Here is a 20,973-nt window from a genome sequence, read left to right on the forward strand (position 1 = left end):
ACTAGCTTAATTAATTAAAATATCTAACAAACCCTCCCTTAAATTGATAAGTCTACGACTTCAGCTTAATAACATCATTCATCGTGGCTCTCCCTTAAAGTGCAAACTCCGAGTAGCTTCCTTAACTTTCTGAATGTTGCTAGCTTGAGGGACTTAGTGAAGATATCATCAGCTTGGTCTTCACTTCTACAGTAAACATAATCAATAACTTTCTCCTTCATGAGATCTATCAGGAAGTGAAACTCAACATCTATGTGTTTGCTCTGTCCATGCAACACTGAATTCTTTCAAATCTTAATCGCTGAGCCATTGTCGCAGTAAATCAGAATTGGTTTTTGCTGTCGAACATGAAGCTCAACCAATATCTTTTTCAACCAAATTGCTTGGGTAGCACACACAGTTGCAGCTACAAACTCTACTTTTGTGGAGCACCAAGAAACAATTCCAGATCCAAGCATAAACACATAGCCTGAAGTGATTTTCTTGTCTTCTTTATCTCTAGCAAAATCACTATCTGTAAAGCCAATTAACTCTGACTTGCCTTCTTTCTTGTATAGAATATCATAGTCAGTGGTACCTTGCAAATACCTGAGAATTCTTTTAGAAGCCAACAAACGAATCTCTTTTGGGTGCTCCATGTACCTGCTAACAAGACCAACATAATACATTATGTCAGACTTGGTGATTGTTAGATAAATCAGACATCCCACGAGTTGTTTGAAAAGAGTGTTGTCAATCTTCTTTCCTATAGGATTTTTTTCCAACTTCAGTCCCAACTCTGTTGGTGTTGTGACAGAATTGCAACTCTGCATTTCAAATCTCTGTAATGTTTCCTGGACATATTTCTTTTGTGAAATAAAAATTTCACTACTTGATTGCTTTACTTCAATGCCCAGAAAGTAATGCATCAAGCCAAGACCAGATATATCAAACTCAGTCATCATGGATAGCTTAAATTTTTTAAGAAATGCAGGATCACTCCCAGTATAAATCAAATCGTCTACATATAAACATACAATCACAAGTTTCCCATCCTCAAGTTTTGTATAAAGTGTATGCTCGTATGGACATTTTCTAAAATTTTCCAAATTAAAATATGGATCAATGCGACTATACCAAGCTTAGAGAGCTTGTTTTAGCCCATATAAAGACTTTTTCAATCTATAAATTTATGCTCACTTTCATGCATCACATAACTAGGAGGTTAATCAACATATACATGCTCTTGTAGCTCTCCGTGCAGAAAGGCTGGTTTTACATCAAGTTGATAAATTGGCCAATTGTTTTGAGCTACCAATGCCAACACCAATTGGATGGTATCAAGTCTGACTATCGGAGCAAAAACCTCTTTGTAATCCACACCATACTCTTGCTTGTATCCTTTCACCACCAAACGTGCCTTGTACTTATCAACTTCACCAGACTTATTGAGTTTGGTTTTATAAACCCATCTAACTCCAATCGATCTTTGGCCTTTTGGAAGATCCGTAAACTCCCAAGTATTGTTCTTTTCAATTGCGGCAATCTCAACATCCATTGCTTTCTGCCACTTTACATCTTTATAGGCATCCTCAAATCTTACGGGATCACAACCAGAAAATAAAGCTAAACATGTAGATGAATCTTTATTTATTGATTGAACATTTCCACTCACCTCATAATCTGCCATCCATGTTGGCCTTCTTCGATTTCGTTGAGGTCGAAAGCTGGTTCCTTCTTGATTTACCAAGGTAGAAACACCTTCATCGGCTATTGATTGCTCTTGCTCCTTATCTCCATCGTCAAGATCCAAAGGAAGTTGTTGGTTGTTTGGCTTTTCTTCCCACAACTAGAAATTATCTTCATCAAACACCACATCACGATTGATAATCACCATCTTGCTGATAGGATTGTACAGCTTGTAAGCTTTTGACTCCCTGCTAACACCCATGAAAACATACTTATTGGCTTTGTCATCAAGCTTTGTCCTTTTCTGATCCGGAACATGAGCAAATGCAATACACCCAAACACTCTTAAGTGTTAAACATCTAGTTGTTGTCCACTCCAAGCTTCTTATGGTGTCATATTCTGAATAGCACGAGAAGGACTTCTATTCAACACATAAACACTCCATCAAACTCTTTCAGGCCAAAAATCCTTTGGAACATGGCTCTTTTGTAAAAGGCTTCGCACAATGTTTATGATTGTTCGATTCTTCCACTCACATACTCAATTTTGTTAAGGAGTATAAGCTGTAGTAACTTGTCGTTGTATCCCATGAAACTCACAAAAACTTATAAATCCATGTGAAAGATACTCCCCTCCACGATCAGTACGAAGAATCTTAATGGAACATCATGTCTCCTTCTCAACAAGAGCTTTGAAGCTTTTGAAACTGGTAAAAGCTTTAAATTTTTCTTGCAGAAAATAAACCCATGTCTTTCGGCTAAAATCATTAATAAATGTTATAACGTAACGTTTTCCTTCGTCTGATATTGGGTTTATTGGTCCACAAATATCTGAGTGAACCAACTCTAGCTGCCTTTTAGCTCTCCATGCTTCTCCTTTTGGAAAGCTATCACGAGATTGCTTTCCAATGACACAATCTTTACAAATATCTACAGGCATATCAAAATTAGGAAGACCCCTAACCATCTTCTTTTGCTGCAACATTTTCAGTCCTCCAAATTTCAAATGCCCATATCTGTAGTGCCAAAGCCATGCTTGACTATTCAACTTTGTTGAAAAATAAAAATTGGTAGACCCAATATTATGCATATCAAGTGGGAAAAGCTTATTTGCCGTCATCTTAGCTTTAGCGATCAATCCAAGATTAGAATCTCACATCCTGCAAATTCCATGATTGATAGACACTTCGTAGCCGTTCTCTTGAAGTTGACCCACATTGATAAGATTTGTTTTCAGGTCTGGTGCAAAGAAAACATCAGAGATAATCTGCATAGATGAAGACTTTGTTTGGAGTTTCACCTTCCCTTTCCCTTTGACAGCAATACGGGAATCATCCCCAAACTTGACTGTTGTGCGAAAAGTTTCATCTAGTTCAGAAAATGCAGATTTTTCTCCAAACAAATGGTTTCTACAGCTCGTGTCTAAATACTATAAAATTTTGTGGTATTGTTCTGAGGATTGGCTCACCATTAACAAAAAGACCTCTTCCTCCTTAATTACTTCTACAAAATTAGAGTTCTCCCCACGTATTTTTTTCAAATTTATACGACATTCAGAATGGTAATGACCATACCTGTGACATTTATAACACTTGATATGAGACTTATCTGCAAACCTTTCTTTCCCATTGGACGAGTGTTGTTGATTACGATCATGCTGACCATTCTTTTTTCGATTTCCCTCTTCAATTTTCTCTGAGTTTCTTCCCTTACACTTGCTCCTTCTGTGCCTAGAATCTTTGGAGGTTGTGGTTATTTGTAATGCTAGCTCTTCTACATCCTGTTGAACAATCTTCTACTCATGAACCATTAAAGAATTTTGTAATTCATCAAGTGAAAGAGTATCCAAATCTTTGGACTCTTCAATGCAGCAAATAACAAAATTGAATTTCGGCAATATGGACCGCAGGATCTTCTCAACGATGGTGACGTCTTCAAGCCTCTCTCTATGAATTCACATTTTGTTGGCAATTGTCATAGTGCATGAGAAGTACACTGACACCGACTCTCCCGGCATCATACGCAAGGTCTCAAACTCACCTCGTAGAGTTTGAAGTTGTGCTCACTTTGCCCTTGCATTTCCCTGGTACTTTTTCTTCATGGAGTCCCAAATTTACTTTGACGTATACGTGCAAAGAATTGTTTCCAATATTGAACGATCAATGGCTTGGAAAAGATAATTATTCGCCTTCAAATCTCTCAACTTCAGTGCTTCAAGCTCTGTCTGTTGAGCATTTGTTTGAACAACACTAGCCACAAGTTCTTGGAATCCACCATCAACGACTGCCCAAAACTCTTTGGACCTCAAAAAGTTTTCCATCAACATGCTCCAATGGTCATAATGACCATCAAAGCATGGAATAACAGGTTGAACAAAACTTTCTGAAGCCATCACTCACTCACAATTAAAACACGTTCACCTCACTGGCTCTTGATACCACTATTAGAAAACTGGGAAGAAATCAGGATAAACACAAAAGAGTTTGGGAGGTAGTAAACTTCTCACTAAATTGAAACAATGAACAACCTTTATAAAGGCAATACACATCCTACATTATCTCAACCACTAAGTCATAAAAGAAATTAAAATTGACCTACTAAGTCACACGTTTTCAGTAACTTGGAAATAGCAACCATATACCCTTAAAACTAGGAAAGCAGAAACTAGCTTAATTAATTAAAATATCTAACACATATGTTGTTTTGGTATCTTGTTATATTTTATGTTTTTTTAATTGTACTTTTTGTGTTATTTCTTATTTGCCTAGTCTAGTAACTTGCATGTTGTTATTTTTTTATAAGAAGGCCAATTTTTTATTCATATGGACGTTGATTATAAACCAAATATTGACCATAGTTTTAATGTTTCTGTCATTGCGAACATAACTTCAAAGTTAACAAAAAACAACTTTCTATGTTTAGAAAAAAAGTTTTGGGGTGTTTTAGATTTGCCGCCAATTGTATATCATGGACGTGTTCTACACAACATTATGATGCGACAAATGTATAACATTGATACTAACTCTTTATACTTTGTTGTTAATGGGGTACAACTATAATTTGGAATTGTTGAATTTACTCTTGTTACTAGGCTGCTATCTTGTAACACCTCGCTATTTGAAAGAACTAGAATTAGAAAGAGTTGTTTTTGGAAAGAAGGACAACTTTGGAAAATTGGTTAAGTTATGCTAAGTTAGAGTTTTTGGTCAACTTCAAACAATCATAACTCATAGATCAAGATGAGTTAGGTGTGCTTCCAAATACCGTAGAAAATATCTTTGAATTATCTTAACAACGCCGCTGAGTTTGTGCGATTTCGAGTTTGTATGAGTGAGATATACCCATTTGAAGTTGGGTTGTTCAGATAAGGAAAGTCTAATCCAGATTTTAGAAGGGTATTGTGGTCTTTTCACCACCCATGACTTAATTTCATTTTTTGGTAATTAATTGGGGTCTAATCAAAATTAGATCAATTGATACAATTGGAAATTCACCCAAGGGCTTGGAGAAAAGAGAAAAGAGGCGAAAGGAGAAGAAAAGTCAAGATTCGTCAAGATTGTATAATTTTGGTTGGGGATTTCGCCAAGGATTTAATCCTACGAGGTATGTGAGATCACATAGCGTTGGGTTTTTACACCCATGCGCCAATCATGATTCAATTTAGTGAAGTTATGTTGTTTTGAAAGCAAATATTATGAATTCTTGATGATAATTCGTTTGAAATCTTATGAGTTCTTGTTTTTGAAGTTTCTTGAGTTCGATTCATCAATTTAGTGGTTTTTTCGAGTAGAATCTTGCATATATTGATGATATAGTCGATTCTAAGAGTTTGGGATAAAACTAATCGAAATTAGGGGGTTGAGAGTTGAAAAACGAAAAAGAAAAGTCGGAAATTTGGGCTTTGGGCGCGGCGCCAGCCAAAGCGCCCCTCCTGGGCTTTGAAATTTGGGCTTTGGGCACTGCGCCAGCCAGAGCGCCCCAACCCAACCCTCTGAAGTTTTCCTCCTGGCGCCCCACGTCTCTCAGAGCACCAGGGGCGCCAGTTCTCCCACGTTTTCCCACTTTTTTCTGTACTAGTTCCCTAGCAACGTACCCATGTTTTCTAGTTTATTTCTACACTCTAAGATACGTCTAAACATCATGGAACCAATCATAAACATGGGATCATGAACCTTGAATCCATAATTCAATTCAAGGAAAGTCAAGAGTCAAGTCAAGAGAAGTTCATAGAGTTTTCCAAAAGTATTTTACAAACTTCTTAACTTTGTTTTAAGGCTTAAGCTTTGAGTTGAGTAAAGAGTAAGATTAAAGTTCATTTCTTCAAAGATTCTATAGGAACTAAGTATTCCCAAAGAGTTAAAATGTTTTCACATTTGAGAAAGAGAGGAAACACCGATTTCCAAGAGAGCTTTTGAGCTAGTTTTTGAGTAATTATCTCAAATCCTAGAAAGATTTTTGTTTTAAAAAAATATGAGCTGAGTATATTTTGGGAGTAGTATTGAGCACCGATATGGGGACGCAAGTTCATAATAACTCAAGTCTCCATAAACCATGTAGCCATCATGGGTAGAAATGATCATACGTTTTAGATGATTCCTTAGTGCTTTTCATCATAGACTAGTGGATCCACTTAGTTGAGGCGTTCTATATGACAACAAAGTATATGACAGTTCTGGCAGCGTGGGCGAGATGTTGTATCATCAATTAGGCTTATAGTGGTGGTTGTCGGTTAAAATAACTCCCACAATATTATATTACTTTATATGTAATTGAGTTGTTATTGTATTTCTTTAATACATTGAGTTGTCACCTACTATTTTAAATGCTTTATATAAACCGCATTGTTATTGTTGTTTTTACTTTGGATTTGAGTTGAGTATTCATGAGTTGAGTAAAGCCAAGGTATGTGTTCTTTCAGATTCCTTTCAAGCTTATATCATGTTTCGTTTTTCCCTCACATACTCGTACATTCAATGTACTGATGCCATTTGGCCGTTATCATTTTATGATGCAGACACAGGTAATCAGGATCAGCACTTAGTGCTTCGTTGATCCAGTTGAGCACTCAGAGTCAGTTGGTGAGCCTCCTTGCCTTCCGAAGGATCCCTTTGGTTATGTCTTGTTTTATTGTTTTGTTCATTTCAGTTGTAAGGATGATAGGGGGTTTTGTCTCGACATCCCTCTTAGTAATTAGAGGCTTCATAGACAGTTAGATATGAGTCCTTTAGTCTTGTATTTCAGATGTTTTGCTATAAGACTTGTGTTGCCATCTTGGCTAGTTTGAATGTTTCTTTTAAGACATTCTGAGTTATTTCCTAAGTTCCTTATTTGAGACTATTTCTTGTGTTTAAGTCTTCCGCTGAGTAAGTTGAGTTAAACCAGGGCCAACAATGGTTCTCGAGTGCCAGTCCCGCCCAGGGTGTAGGCTCGGGGCGTGACATATATAATGGTACTACAATAATTCAAATTCAATTAAATGAAAATTGGTTGGTGAAAAGTTACATTGTCCGGTCAGCGGTGACATAGTTGGATCTTGATCATCTCTTTTGTGCTGGGAAGTTCAAGTCTGATGTTGATGTAGTGAATTTGACTGTTCTGATTTTTGTGAACACATTTTTATTCTCCACGCTTAAGGCTAGAATACTTGAAATGTCATACTTTGATTTGGTTGAGAGTAATGACTATAATTTATATGCTTGGGTAATTGATGTATTCAACACGACTGTTGAAGCGCCTTTCAAAGAGTTTAAGACAAAACCTATATATTATAGAATCTATGGATTTCCTTTAGCTTTGCGAATTTGGTTTTATGTGTGTTGTCCTGCTTTGAATTGTCTATTTGTTGAACATACACTATCTGAAGTGCCTAGAATTTTGAATTGGACAATGCTCAAACAGTTGTCACATGATTTTGTTTGTTTACGCATATTTGTCTTAGCATCGGATGAGGTATCTGTATTTTCTTATTTATCAATTATAACTCATCGTTTCACCCATCTTTTTTGTAATCTGTTTATTCCTTTCAAATTTATAAGTGAATAACATTTTACCAACTAAGAATGAAAACTTTTTACTTGACTTGACTGGTTTTGTTTTTAGTAGTAGTCCTGATGCTGATCAAAGTGAGTATTTGAGTAATCAATTTTTTTGAACACAAGCAGCAAAACTTGATGTTGATGATGAGAAATCACCTACTAATGTTTATTTGAAGAAAGACATTGATGGGTTGAAAGCACATGTTGATGAGAAGTTTAAAGAGATTCTTGAAGCTTTTAATTCTTTAAAGAACAAGTTGGATGTAATATAGTTTCCAAGTTTTAGTGATATACTATATTAGTATCATATTCTGTGTTTTGGATCCTATTTTGTGTTTTTGTATGATTATGAGGGAACTAAGTATTTCGACGAGTATATAAGGGAACTAAGTATTCCCAAGAGTATATACTTTTACATTTAACACGAGAGGAAACCTTGATTTCCAAATGAGTTCATCGGGAGTTTTTGAGCATAATCTCTTTTTAGAGAATCTTTTGAGTAATAATCTCAAAGTATGAGGATGAGGAAATGTTCTTAAAAATATGAGCATGAGTTATATTATTGGAAGTAGTGTTGAGCACCGATATGGGGACGAGCTCATACAACTCAAAGTCCTCATAAACCATGTATGCCAACATGGATAAAGGGTCATACTTTTTAGATGATTCCTTATTGCTTTTTAAGCATAGCTTAGTGGATCCACTTGTTGAGGATGTCCTATACTCCGGCAAGGTATATGATAGTTCTGGCAGCGTGGGCGAGATGTTATACCATCACATAGCTCATAGTGATGGTTGTCGGTTAGAGAATTTCCCAAATAAGAGTAAAGAGTTATTATTGTATTTTTAAATACATTGAGTTATTATCTATTGTCTTAAAAGTTTTTTTATAATGCATCTTTATTGTTGCTTTTATATTGAGCTGAGTTGAGTATTTCTGAGTTTGAGTATCCTTGAGTTGAGTTGAGTGGAGATGAGATGGGTGTGTTCTTCTTTTTTATCAGTTCAAGCTTATATTTGTGCTTTAGAATTCCCCTTGTATGCTCGTACATTCCATGTACTGACGTCATTTGTCCCATATCTTTCATGATGCAGATACAAGTAACCAGGGTCATCAACAAGTGCCCCGTTGATACCACTTGCAGTTCTAGAGTTGCTTTGGTGAGCCTTCTTGCTTCAGAGGGTTCCATATCTACTTCCAGTATTTTTAGGAGCTCGTGGATCTTGTCCTGACTTCCCTCATAGTTACTAGACGCTTCATAGACAATAGTCGTTTGAGAAGTCTGTTTCATTTTCAATTGTTAATGTCCAAGACCTAAGTTGCCTCTTTTAGCCAGTTGAATGTTTTTTCTAAATATTCTAAGTTTTGTATTTGAGACAATTGAGTTAAATCTTTGCAATTGAGTTCCTATATTGTTGAGTAAGTCTTCCGATGATTATTGAGCCAGGCCAAGGGTTCGCTTAGGGACCAGCAATGGTTCTCGAGTGTCAACCACGTCCAGGGGATAGGCTTGGGGTGCTTGGGGGTGACAAACTTGGTATGAAAGCACAGAGTTCAAGAGTCCTAGGGTGTCTATAAAGTCATGTCTGTAGAGTCTTAGTTATCGGTGTGAAGCGCGTTGCATCTATAATTAGAAGGCTACGATATTTAGGAACTATCTTACTTCTTTCATACTATTTTCGTGTGATAGAGTTCAACTATATTAAAGTTTCTTTCTAATTTGTGCTTGTGTGTATCTTTTCAGATCATGCTCCACGAAGAGCTGTTCGAGGTCGTCCTACTAGGAGAAATATTGATACCCATAATCAAGGGGTCCCCAATGCACCAGAAGTGTAACCCCGATGAGAGGTCACTAATGCTGAGTTTCGGGATACTATCCGGATGTTGAGTCAAGTTGTGGCCAATAAAGTTGGTCAACAAAGAGCGGTTCGACAGGGTATGGCTGATATATCTAGGATCATTGAGTTCTTGAGGATGAATTCTCCAGACGTCACCGGTTCAAGTGTCACTAAGGATCCGAAAAACTTTGTGGTAGAGTTGCATAAAGTGTTTGAGGTGATGCATGTTGCAAATGATGAGCATGTGGAACTAGATGCATACCAACTAAAGGGTGTTGCTAAAGTCTGGTATGACCAATGGATGAAGAGTAGAGCTGAAGGGGCACCAATTGTGAGTTGGGCTGTGTTCAATGAGGCTTTCATGGGGCCCGCGAACTGAGAGAAGCGAAGGTAAGAGCACTTTTGAACTTGAAGCAGGAATCCATGAGCGTGCATGAGTACAGCCTCAAGTTTACTCAACTTTCCCATTATGCTTTGGAGATGGTTGCTGATATGAGGGGCAGAATGAGTCTCTTTGTGTCTGGGTTGTCTCGTCTGTCATACAAAGAGGGTAAGGCTGTGATGTTGATAGGGGACATGGATATATAATGCTTATTATCTATGTGCAACAAGTTGATGAAGATAAGTTGAGAGATAGAGAAGAGTTCTGAAACAAGAAGGCTAAGTCAACAGGTATTGAGTCCGGGCAGCAGAAGGGTAATGCGAACTGGTAATCTTTTTAATAAAAGCCAACCAAACCTGCTCCATCATCTGCTAGTGCATCTGTACCAAAGAATAGATGTGAGTTCAAGAATCAGAATTCATAGAACTTCAGATCTAGACCTACTCAATCTCAAAGTAGTGTGGCATAAGGGGCCAACTGGACTCTTGCATGTGCTAAGTAAGGTAAGAACCACCCATGAGCATGTTGTGATGGCTCCACTGGTTGTTTCAAGTGTGGTTAGAGAGGTCAATTCATGAGATAGTGCTCTAAAAACAGGCAAGGAAATGGTAATGGGGGCAATAGAGCCTAATCTTCTTCAGCGGCTCCGCCAGACAAAGCTACACCTAGAGGAGCTACTTCAGGGACAGGAGGATGAGAAAACCGTCTGTATACTATCACCAGTCTCCAAGAGCAAGAGAATTCACATGATATTGTCACTGGTATGATCAAAGTATTTACTTTTAATGTATATCCATTGCTTGATCCAGGTGAGAGTCTATATTTTGTGACTCTATATATCTCCATGAGATTTGATATCTTTCTTGAGCGACTTCTTGAGACATTTAGTGTTTCCACACATGTTGGTGAGTCTATTCTAGCTGAGAAAGTTTATCATGACTGTACTATTTCTTTCAATCACAAAGACACCATGGCTGAATTAGTCGAGTTAGATATGGTGGACTTTGATGTTATTCTAGGTATGGACTGGCTTCATGCTTGTTATGCCTTAGTTGATTGTAGAACTCGAGTAGTTAAGTTCCAGTTTCCTAATGAGCCAGTTATTGAGTGGAGGAGTAGTTCAACAGTGCCTAAGGGTTATTTTATTTCGTACCTAAAGGTCACAAAGTTAGTTTCCAAGGGGTGCATCTACCACTTAGTCTGAGTTATTGACTCTAGTGTTGAGACACCACATATTCAGTCAATTCCAGTTGTGAGTAAGATTCCAGAGGTCTTTACAAATGATTTTCCCGGAGTCCCTCCTGAGAGAGAAATAGACTTTGGTATAAATATCCTTCCTGATACTTGACCTATTTCTATTCTGATGTATATAATGGCTCCCGCTGAGTTGAAAGAGTTTAAAGAGTAATTGAAAGACCTTCTTGATAAATGTTTTATTAGACCAAGTGTCTCACCTTGGGGAGCTCCTGTCTTATTTGCGAGGAAGAAAGATGGTTCTTTTAGGATGTGTATTGTTTACCGCCAATCGAATAAGGTTACTATCAAGAATAAGTATCCCCTTTCGATAATTGATAATCTTTTCGATCAGCTTTAGGGTGCCACTTATTTTTCTTAGATAGACCTCAGATCTAGCTATCATCAGTTGAGAGTAAGGGAAAGTGACATCCAGAAGACAGCATTTAGGACCCGTTATGGTCATTTTGAGTTTCTTGTTATGTTTTTTGGCTTGACTAATGCTCTTGCAGCGTTCATGGATCTTATGAACAGAGTGTTTAGGTCTTATCTTGATATGTTTGTTATCGTGTTCATTGATGAAATTCTAATTTATTCGAGAAATGAAAAAGATCATGCTAGTCGTCTTAGAGTAGTTCTCTATACTCTCATAGATAGGGACTTGTATTCCAAATTTTCTAAGTGTGAGTTCTAGCTTGAGTCAGTGGCGTTCTTAGGACACATTGTTTCTGGTAAAGGGATTCGAGTTGACACTTAGAAGATTGAGGAAGTGCAGAACTAGAATAGACCCACATCTCTTATTGATATTATGAGTTTCTTGGGGTTGGCTGGTTATTATAGAAGGTTTGTCGAGGGGTTCTCATCTATTTCTTCCCCGTTGACAAAGTTGACTCAGAAGACAACAAAGCTCTAATGGTCAGAACTTATGAGAAAAGCTTTCAAGAATTAAAAATGTGGTTGACTACTGTCCCAGTGTTGACCTAACCAGAGGGTACACAAGGCTTTGTTGTTTATTGTGATGCGTCCAGAGTTAGACTGGGTTGTGTATTGATGCAGAATGACAAGGTTATAGCTTATGCCTCCAGACAGCTTAAGATTCACGAGAAAAATTACCTAATGAATGATCTAGAGTTGGATGATATATCGTCTGCCTTGAAAATATGGCATCACTATCTTTATGGTGTTCACGTAGATGTGTTCACCGATCACAAGTCTTCAATATGTGTTCAGTCAGAAAGAACTTAATCTTACACAAAGGAGGTGGTTGGAACTCAAAAATTATGACATGAGTATTCTATATCACCTAGGTAAGGCTAATGTTGTTGTTGATGCTTTGAGAAGTTTATCTTTGGGTAATATTGCCCATGTTGAGGAAGGTAAGAAAGAGCTAGCCAAAGACGTGCACATACTTGCACGATTGGGATTCCAATTAATGGATTCCAATGAATGGGGAGTAGTGGTGATGAATGGGACTAATCATCACTAGTGTCCGAAGTGAAAGAGAAACAAGACCAAGACCTTGTTTTGCTTGAACTAAAGGCAATTAATGTTCATAAGAAAAAAGTGATGGCTTCTGAACAAAGGGGAGATGGTGTGTTGAGGTATCAAGGTAGATTGTGTGTACCAAAGGTTGATGAACTCCAAGAGAGGATCATAGAGAAATCTCATAGCTCCAGATACTCTATCCATCCTGGTTCCACAAAGATGTACCGTGACTTGAGAGAAGTCTATTGGTGGAGTAGTATGAAGAGGTGTATTCCAGAGTTTGTTGTTAAGTACCCGAATTGCCAACAAGTCAAGGTAGAGCACCAAAGGCCTAGTGGTATGGATTAGAACATAGATCTTTTTGAATGGAAGTGGGAGATGATCAATATGGATTTCATTGCTGGTTTACCGCGGTCTCGCAGGCAGCATGATTCGATTTGGGAGATTGTAGATATGATGACTAAATCAGCCCATTTCTTACTGGTAAAGACTACCTTTTCGGAAAAAGATTATGCCAGGTTGTATATTCAAGAGATAGTCAGACTTAATGGAGTTCCAGTGTCCATCATTTTAGATAGAGGTGCGCAATTCACCACATAATTTTAGAAGTCTTTCCAGAAAGGTTTGGGTTCGAAAGTGAACCTTAGTATTGCTTTCCATCCTCAGACTGATGGTCAAGCAGAGCGTACGATTCAGACTTTAGAAAATATGTTGAGGGCGTGTGTGATCGATTTCAAGGGTAATAAGGATGATCACTTACCTCTCATTGAGGTTGCTTACAATAACAATTATCACTTTAGCATCCAAATGTCTCCCTATGAGGCTCTTTATAGGAGTAGATATAGATCTCTTATTGGATGGTTTGAGGTTGGTGAAGCTGGGTTGATAGGGCCAGACTTGGTTCATCAAGCTATGGAGAAAGTGAAGATCATTCAAGAAAGGTTGAAAGCAACGCAAAGTCGTCAGAAATCCTATACAGATGTTAAGAGAAGAGACTTGGAATTTGAGGTGGATGATTGAGTTTACTTGAAAGTTTCATCTATGAAGGGTGTTATGAGATTTGGTAAGAAGGGGAAACTTAGTCCCCGGTATATTGGTCCTTACAGGATATCCAAGAGAATTGACAATGTAGCTTATGAGTTGGAACTACTGCTAGAGTTAGCAACAGTCCATCCAATGTTTCACATTTCTATATTGAAGAAGTGTATGGGAAATTATTCACTTATTATACCTACTGAAAATATTGGTATTAAGGACAACTTATTTTATGTGGAGATACCCATTGATATACTTGATCGCCAGGTTCGCAAGTTAAGAACCACGGAGGTAAAATCAGTCAAAGTCTTATGGAGGAATTAGTTTGTTGAGGAAGTTACTTGGGAGGCCAAGAGGATATGAAGAAGAGATACCCACATCTCTTTACTTTCGGAGAAATTCTAGACCAATGTAATGATTTTTGTAAAACACTCTATAAATCGATATGCCTGTTGTGTTAAATTGCATGTTGGGTGTTTGAGCTAGGTGTTAGATGTTGCCACCCTTAGTTCTAATTAGAGTGATACCATTCAAGGATTAATGTTTCCAAGGGGGAGATATTGTAACACCTCAGTCTTAGAAAGAGCTAATTTTAGAAAGAACTAAATTGGAAAGAACTAAATTGAGATTTGTGCAAGTTAGACTTCAATTGTGAGTTTTGGGTCAACTTCAAATGACCATACCTTTCAGCACATGATGAGTTAAATGTCTCATGACATATAAAATGAAATATCTTTGAATCATCTTTCCAACGCCACCGAGTTTGCTAAATTCTGAGTTCGGATGAGGGAGATATGTCCGTTTGAGTTCACCCTGTCGGGTTAAGGAAATTCATCAGAATTATGGAGGGGTATTTTGATATTTTCCTTACCCCACTTAGTCCACACATTTTTACACCCAAATTAGGGGTCAAATCTGATTAAATTAATTTAGGCTAAAGCCTAAAATGTTTGGAAGGTTAGGGCAAAGTTCAAGGGGAGAAAAGCTTCAAGCGTTCAAGATTCTTGCGATCTATGAGGAATTTCACCAAGGATTTGATCCTTACGAGGTATGTAAGCTTTCATAGTGATGGGTTCATTTACCCTCACGCCAATCATGAGTTTCTTGATTAAATTTCGTCAATGAAAATCCGTGTATTGAGGTTCTTGATGAATTTCTTAGGGATTCGTTCTTCATTCTTTGTAAATAGGGATTTGATGAGTTCTTGAGGCGAGGGTTTTGTGTTTGAGGGTTGTTCTTGAGGAGATTTGAGTAGGTTTTACTTATGTTGGGTTTACAAATCTAAGAAAGTTTGGAAGAAATCAATCGGTTCTAGGTGAATTACGATAAAAAATCAAAAAAGAAAATTCTTCGAGTTTTCTGGGCATAACCTGGGGGGGTGCACCACCAAGGCGCTAAAGGGGCTGACACCCCATGCTTGTATTGTGCCAGAGAGAGGCTTCTGAAGTTTTGGGGCTGGCGGCCCCGCCACTCAGTGCGCTAGGGTCGCCAGGTCTCCTACCCTTCCATCCTTCTTTCCGTGTGCGTTCCCTCGAATCTTACCCATGTTCTCTACTTGAGATCCACACTTAAATCTTCATTAATTGTTGCTTCCAATTGCACACGCAAGTGTACGCGGTCGCACAAGTAATATAGTGGCTCTTAAAAGAACCAGATTATCGAACCCAAAGGACTTGTCAATTAATTATTCTTACTAAATTTTATTAATTCTAAATATTTATGTAAGGGGAGGATTTCAAAGGATGAATATATTAACTAAACTAAAAATAAAGTTAAAATAACTAAAAAGTAATTAACTAAGAAAAGATAGATGTTTACACAATCAATGAATGAATCGATCTAGGATTATAATTTAACTAACAATCATGTTTAGCATCAATTTCATCAACTTATTTGATTATCTAGTTATTGATTCACAGGGTTAAATGTATGATCATGGTCTCCCGACGGCTAATCACCTACGATAAATAACACCCTAACTACATCATTGAGTGGGGATAGGATGAATTAAGTATCTAGCATTTTGATTTCTTCATGTATAGTGACCAAACACGGTTTCTAGGTATATCCCTATCCTAGATACAAATTAACCCTAATTATTTAGAGAAAATCATGATCCTTATATTCCACGTTCTATCCTCCTATTCCTCTCCCAAGTTCAATTCGGACAATATGTTTATTTCAATGGTGATGAAGCATCAAAATAGCAATCACAAGAATATAAGAACAACTAATATGATAAACAAATCATGCCGAACCAAAATCACTAAACAATCATATTGTAAGTAAATATAATCCAAGAACGAGAAGTTTAACTCCACATAGACATAGAGCAATTACAACCCATCATTCAAAGAAAATATGTAAAATAAAATAAAAGAGAAGAAAAGAAGAAACCCTAAATCAAAAGCTAATTTCTACATTCATCCTCCTCTGTTAATAATTATTTTTATGGCCTATTTATAGATGTAGAAAACCCTGAATAAAATAATTGAGTCAAAAACAAATTAGGAACTCAAAACCTAAAAGGAGTTGAATTCCATGTGAACAGTAGCCGACTCCAACACTTCATCGTCTCGCCTTGGATAGTTACCACATGGCACATGTCTAATTCCTTCAAAATTCGCATTTTGCAAAACTTTGTCATATATAAAAAAATATTATTATTATATTAAAGTTAATCTATTAAACTGCCTGATTGATTTCCTTCTTCAATCTTTCATCTTTAATTCTTTTTAGCTCCAAACTTCTTTATTTTTCCATTAATTTAACCCTACAAATAAAATACACTATTAAGAACAATTCATAAAATCCATGCTCAAAAAGGACAAATATAAATAATAAATGTAAGGCAAATAATGATTAAAAATATGTATTTTGGCCTCACATCATTAATCCTTGAGAGATCCTATATATCCAAATCATAATTCTTGAATTCACATTCCAAATTCAAGTAAAGATTGAGGAAGTTTTTGAGTCATTTTTGAGAAGTCTTTTACAATCTTTTAAAACTTTATTTAAGACTTGAGTACTTGAGTATGAGGGTGAGGAGAGTCGAGTTTCTTTTTTCAAAATGATTATAAGGGAACTAAGTATTCCCAAGAGTATATACTTTTACATTTAACATGAGAGGAAACCTTGATTTCCAGATGAGTTCATGAGGAGTTTTCGAGCATAATCTCTTTTAAGAGAACCTTTTGAGTAATAATCTCAAAGAATGAGGATGAGGAAATGTTTTAAAACATATGAGCATGAGTTATATTATTGGGAGTAGTATTGAGTACCGATATGGGGACGAGTTCAGACAACTCAAAGTTCTCATAAACCGTGTATCCCAACGTGGTAAAGGTCATACTTTTTAGATGATTTCTTATTGCTTTTTAAGCATATCTTAGTGGATCCATTTAGTTGAGGATGTCTTATACTCCGGAAAGGTATAGCACAGTTTTGACAGCGTGGGCGAGACGCTGTAACATCACATAGCTCATAGTGATGGTTGTCGGTTAGAGAATCTCCCAAATAAGAGTAAAAGAGTTCTTATTGTATTTTTAAATACATTGAGTTATTATCTACTGTTTGAAAAGTTTTCTTTATAATACATCTTTATTGTTGCTTTTATATTGAGCTGAGTTGAGTATTTCTGAGTTTGAGTATCTTTGAATATCCTTGAGTTGAGTTGAGTTGAGTGAAGATGAGGTGAGTATGTTCTTCCTTCTTATTAGTTCAACCTTATATTTGTGCTTTAGAGTTCCCTTGCGTGCTCGTACATTCCATATACTGACGCCATTTGTCCTGCATCTTTCATGATGCAGATACAAGTAACCAGCGTCATCAATAGGGGCCCCATTGATACCACTTGCAGTTCCAGAATTACTTTGGTAAGCCTCTTTGCTTCAGAGGATTCCATATCTACTTCGGTATTGTTAGGAGGTCGTGGGTCTTGTCGCGACTTCCCTCATAGTTATTAGAGGCTTCATAGATAGTAGTGGTTTGAAAAGTCTGTTTCATTTTCAATTGTTAATGTTCAAGACCCGAGTTGCCTCTTTTTGCCAGTTGAATGTTTTTTCTAAATATTTTGAGTTTTGTATTTGAGACAATTGAGTTAAATCCTTGCAATTGAGTTCCTATATTGTTGAGTATGTCTTCCGCTGAGTATTGAGTCAGGCCAAGGATTCTCATGAGGACCAGCAATGGTTCTCGAGTGTCAGCCACGCCCAGGATATAGGCTCGGGGTGTGATGATATGCAATCTATATTTTATCATTATGCATTTTTAGTTTCTATTTTTTTTCACATTTTTGCAAAGGAGGAAAAAGGATGGAATATGATAACTTTGGGGATAATGTTGCTACAGATTGGGGTAACGATGTTGTAGAATTTCCATTTAAGTCTTCTAAGTCTCCTATATTGGAAGTTCATGAAGATATTCAATCATTGAAGGCTGATGAATGTATTGATGGTGAGACATCCAAAAATTTAAAAGGTGAGACAAGTGTTGAACAAGATTCTGATGTTGGTTCTAGTTTTCTTTTAATGCGTACATCTGTTATTGATGTTATTGAAGAGGAATAATATAGGATAAAAGCAGTTGCTTTGTTTGCAAAAGATCAAGATTATTTTGATGGTTTGTTTGGTGATATTGGTGACACTCAACTAGCATTTATTTCCTATCATGACCAAAAACCGGACGTGATGGTAATTGTCTATTTCCATCAAGATAAGTTAGCCTCAACCTAACGAAAAGAAAGAAAATGCAGAAAACAGTAAAGCAAGAACAAGACAAAATTGAAACACTTTTTCATTCTAAACAATACCCCAAAACATGGTTGTCACGTGTACAAGCCACTAAAAAAAATACAGAATTCAAAGATAAATACAAGTCTCAGTCTTTGTTTTTCAAGTAGAACAAAATTTAAAGAAAAAACAAAAAAAAGTCCACCGGGATGACAAGCAACTACCTCTTAAATCCTTTACGAGCCTCAACTGTCAGGAGAAGAAAAAAAAAATCACACGAGTCTAGGCTCAGAACCTACACACATGTAGAAGTATGGGGTGAGTACCAACAACACGGTACCAACAAAAAATCTACTAAACAAAACAACTAGTTAGAAAATGAATACCCCTTACGATTAAACCAAACCTTCTCAAATTACAACCTACAAAAAAATCAACCCAACCTAGCAATTCTACAATACACGACTCACATGCCCAATATTCATAGTTCAATCTTCACAATTCAACAATCAACAAATCAAATAAGTCAATCTCAATGACAAGTAGTTCTGTTACATATAACAAGTACACCAATCACAATCAACAAGCAAGCCATGCATTGCCATGGCTGTTTGTAGCTTGGGGCATGGATGTCATTGGTCCAATAAAGCCAGATGCCTCCAAACGGACACAGATTCATTTTGGTTGCCACTGACTACTTCACCAAGTGGGTGAAAGCAGCTTCTTATAAGTCGGTAGCTAAGAAAGTTGCACTTGATTTTGTTCGCAACAATTTGATATGTAGGTTTGGGGTACCAGAATCCATCATTACTGATAATGGAGCGAATCTCAACAGTCATCTGATGAGAGAGATATGTGAATAATTCAAGATTACTCACTGAAACTCAACCGCCTATCTTCCCCAAATGAATGGAGTTGTAGAAGCCGCCAACAAGAACATCAAGAAGATTTTGAGGAAAATGATTGATAATTATCAAGGTTGGCATGAGATGTTGTCATATGCTTTGTTGGGTTACCGAACGACTGTCAGAACATCAGTTGGAGCTACTCCATATTTGCTAGTATATGGAACAGAAGCAGTTATACCTGCAGAAGTTGAAATACCTTTATTGAGAATCATCCAAGAAGATGAATTGAATGATGCTGAATGGGTTCGCAAGCGGATTGATCAATTAACATTGATTGATGAGAAGAGAATGGTTGATGTTTGTCATGGACAACTGTATCGACAAAGAATGATTCGTGCTTTCCACAAGAAAGTAAGAGCCAGGATATTTGAAATCGGCCAGTTGGTTTTCAGACGTATTTTCCCTCATCAGCATGAGTACAAAGAGAAATTCGCACCAAATTGGCAAGGACTCTACATGGTTCGCAAAGTGTTATCTAGAGGTGTCTTGGTTCTGTCAGAGATGGATGGCACCGAATGGCCGAAACCGATCAACTCAAATGTTGTCAAGAGATATTATAATCTGTGAAGTTTCAGTTTGTATTTCTGTCGTTCCTTTGTAATCATTTATTTGCTTGTAATCGCTTTGTTTAGAATTTAATCCCTCTTGTAATAAACTACGTCTGACCTGAATTCTCAAGAATGAGATACGTAGGCGGCTTATGTCGGCCTCGGTCACTCTTTTATCCCCTTTTAATATTTCTTTGTATTTGAACTACGTTTGACCTGAATTCTCAAGAATGAGATACTAGGTGGCCTATGTCGGCCTCAATCGGTTTCTTTGTAAATTTCCTAATTTGTTAATCCTTGAGAGGGGGAACTACGTTTGACCTGATTCCTGCCTCAACAGGATATGTAGGCGCCACAAGGGCTCGGTCATGTCTCCCGTAAGATTTCTATTTTTCCTTATAATAAAAACTGGGACAGAATTTTGAGAGGGACTCCAAAATTCTCAAGAAGAAGATTTACTCCAACAAGTCAAGACAGAAGATACTTTGAAATTTGCGATTGGGACAGAATTTTTGAGAGGATCTCAAAAATTCCGTGACTTGATCACCAACGGTTAAAGATAAGCCAAAACAGTTAACTGGGACAGAAATTTTTTAGGATGACCTCAAAAATTTCAATAGGATTTATCGGCAGTTTAGAGCAACTTTGAATACTTCCCAACAAGTAATCAGATAAACGTCGAGACATCAAATCCAAATGGCGTTCATCAAGGTTGACGCTACATGACACTTGGCAGTGACCTTTTCCAAACGTTACTTTTAAAAATCTATTTTTCTTAAAAACGTTTCCCTCATGTTTCAATTATTTTTGCATAAAAATATTTTGTCTTATCTATTAAGAAGCGGGAGATCGGAGAAATCAGCCGGAGATAACCAGATAAGGAGCAGATAACCCAAGGAATCGACACAGATCAGTTCACTTTAAACTAATAATTTTTCTGTGGATGCCAGAAAGGTTTTGTGCTTCTTATACCAAAGAATTGAGAATATGCGTAGCATTATTTCATTCAAATTCTCAACAAAGCGAGGATCATAATGAACATTGCAACAATGTTCAGAGATGGAACAAATGAAAATCGCGAAAAGAGCAATATTATTATTTTCCAGC

The 20,973-nt window shown here is 37.0% G+C and overlaps 2 protein-coding genes across 2 annotated transcripts; one reads left to right on the forward strand and one right to left on the reverse strand.

The window, feature by feature from the left end:
- Positions 1-287: 287 nt before the first annotated feature.
- LOC125817164 (secreted RxLR effector protein 161-like) lies at positions 288-941 on the reverse strand. The gene has a single exon (XM_049496721.1). The coding sequence runs from the start codon at positions 939-941 to the stop codon at positions 288-290; it is 654 nt and encodes a 217-aa protein (XP_049352678.1).
- An 18,374-nt stretch (positions 942-19,315) lies between these two features.
- LOC125817165 (uncharacterized) lies at positions 19,316-19,885 on the forward strand. The gene is made up of 2 exons (XM_049496722.1): positions 19,316-19,388; positions 19,536-19,885. Exons 1-2 carry the CDS (start codon positions 19,316-19,318, stop codon positions 19,883-19,885), a joined length of 423 nt encoding a protein of 140 aa, XP_049352679.1.
- The last annotated feature ends 1,088 nt before the right edge of the window (positions 19,886-20,973 follow it).

This window comes from Solanum verrucosum, unplaced genomic scaffold (genome assembly GCF_900185275.1).
Source record: "Solanum verrucosum unplaced genomic scaffold, falcon-dt-bn FXZP01000094.1, whole genome shotgun sequence".
In the NCBI taxonomy this organism is placed as follows: domain Eukaryota; kingdom Viridiplantae; phylum Streptophyta; class Magnoliopsida; order Solanales; family Solanaceae; genus Solanum; species Solanum verrucosum.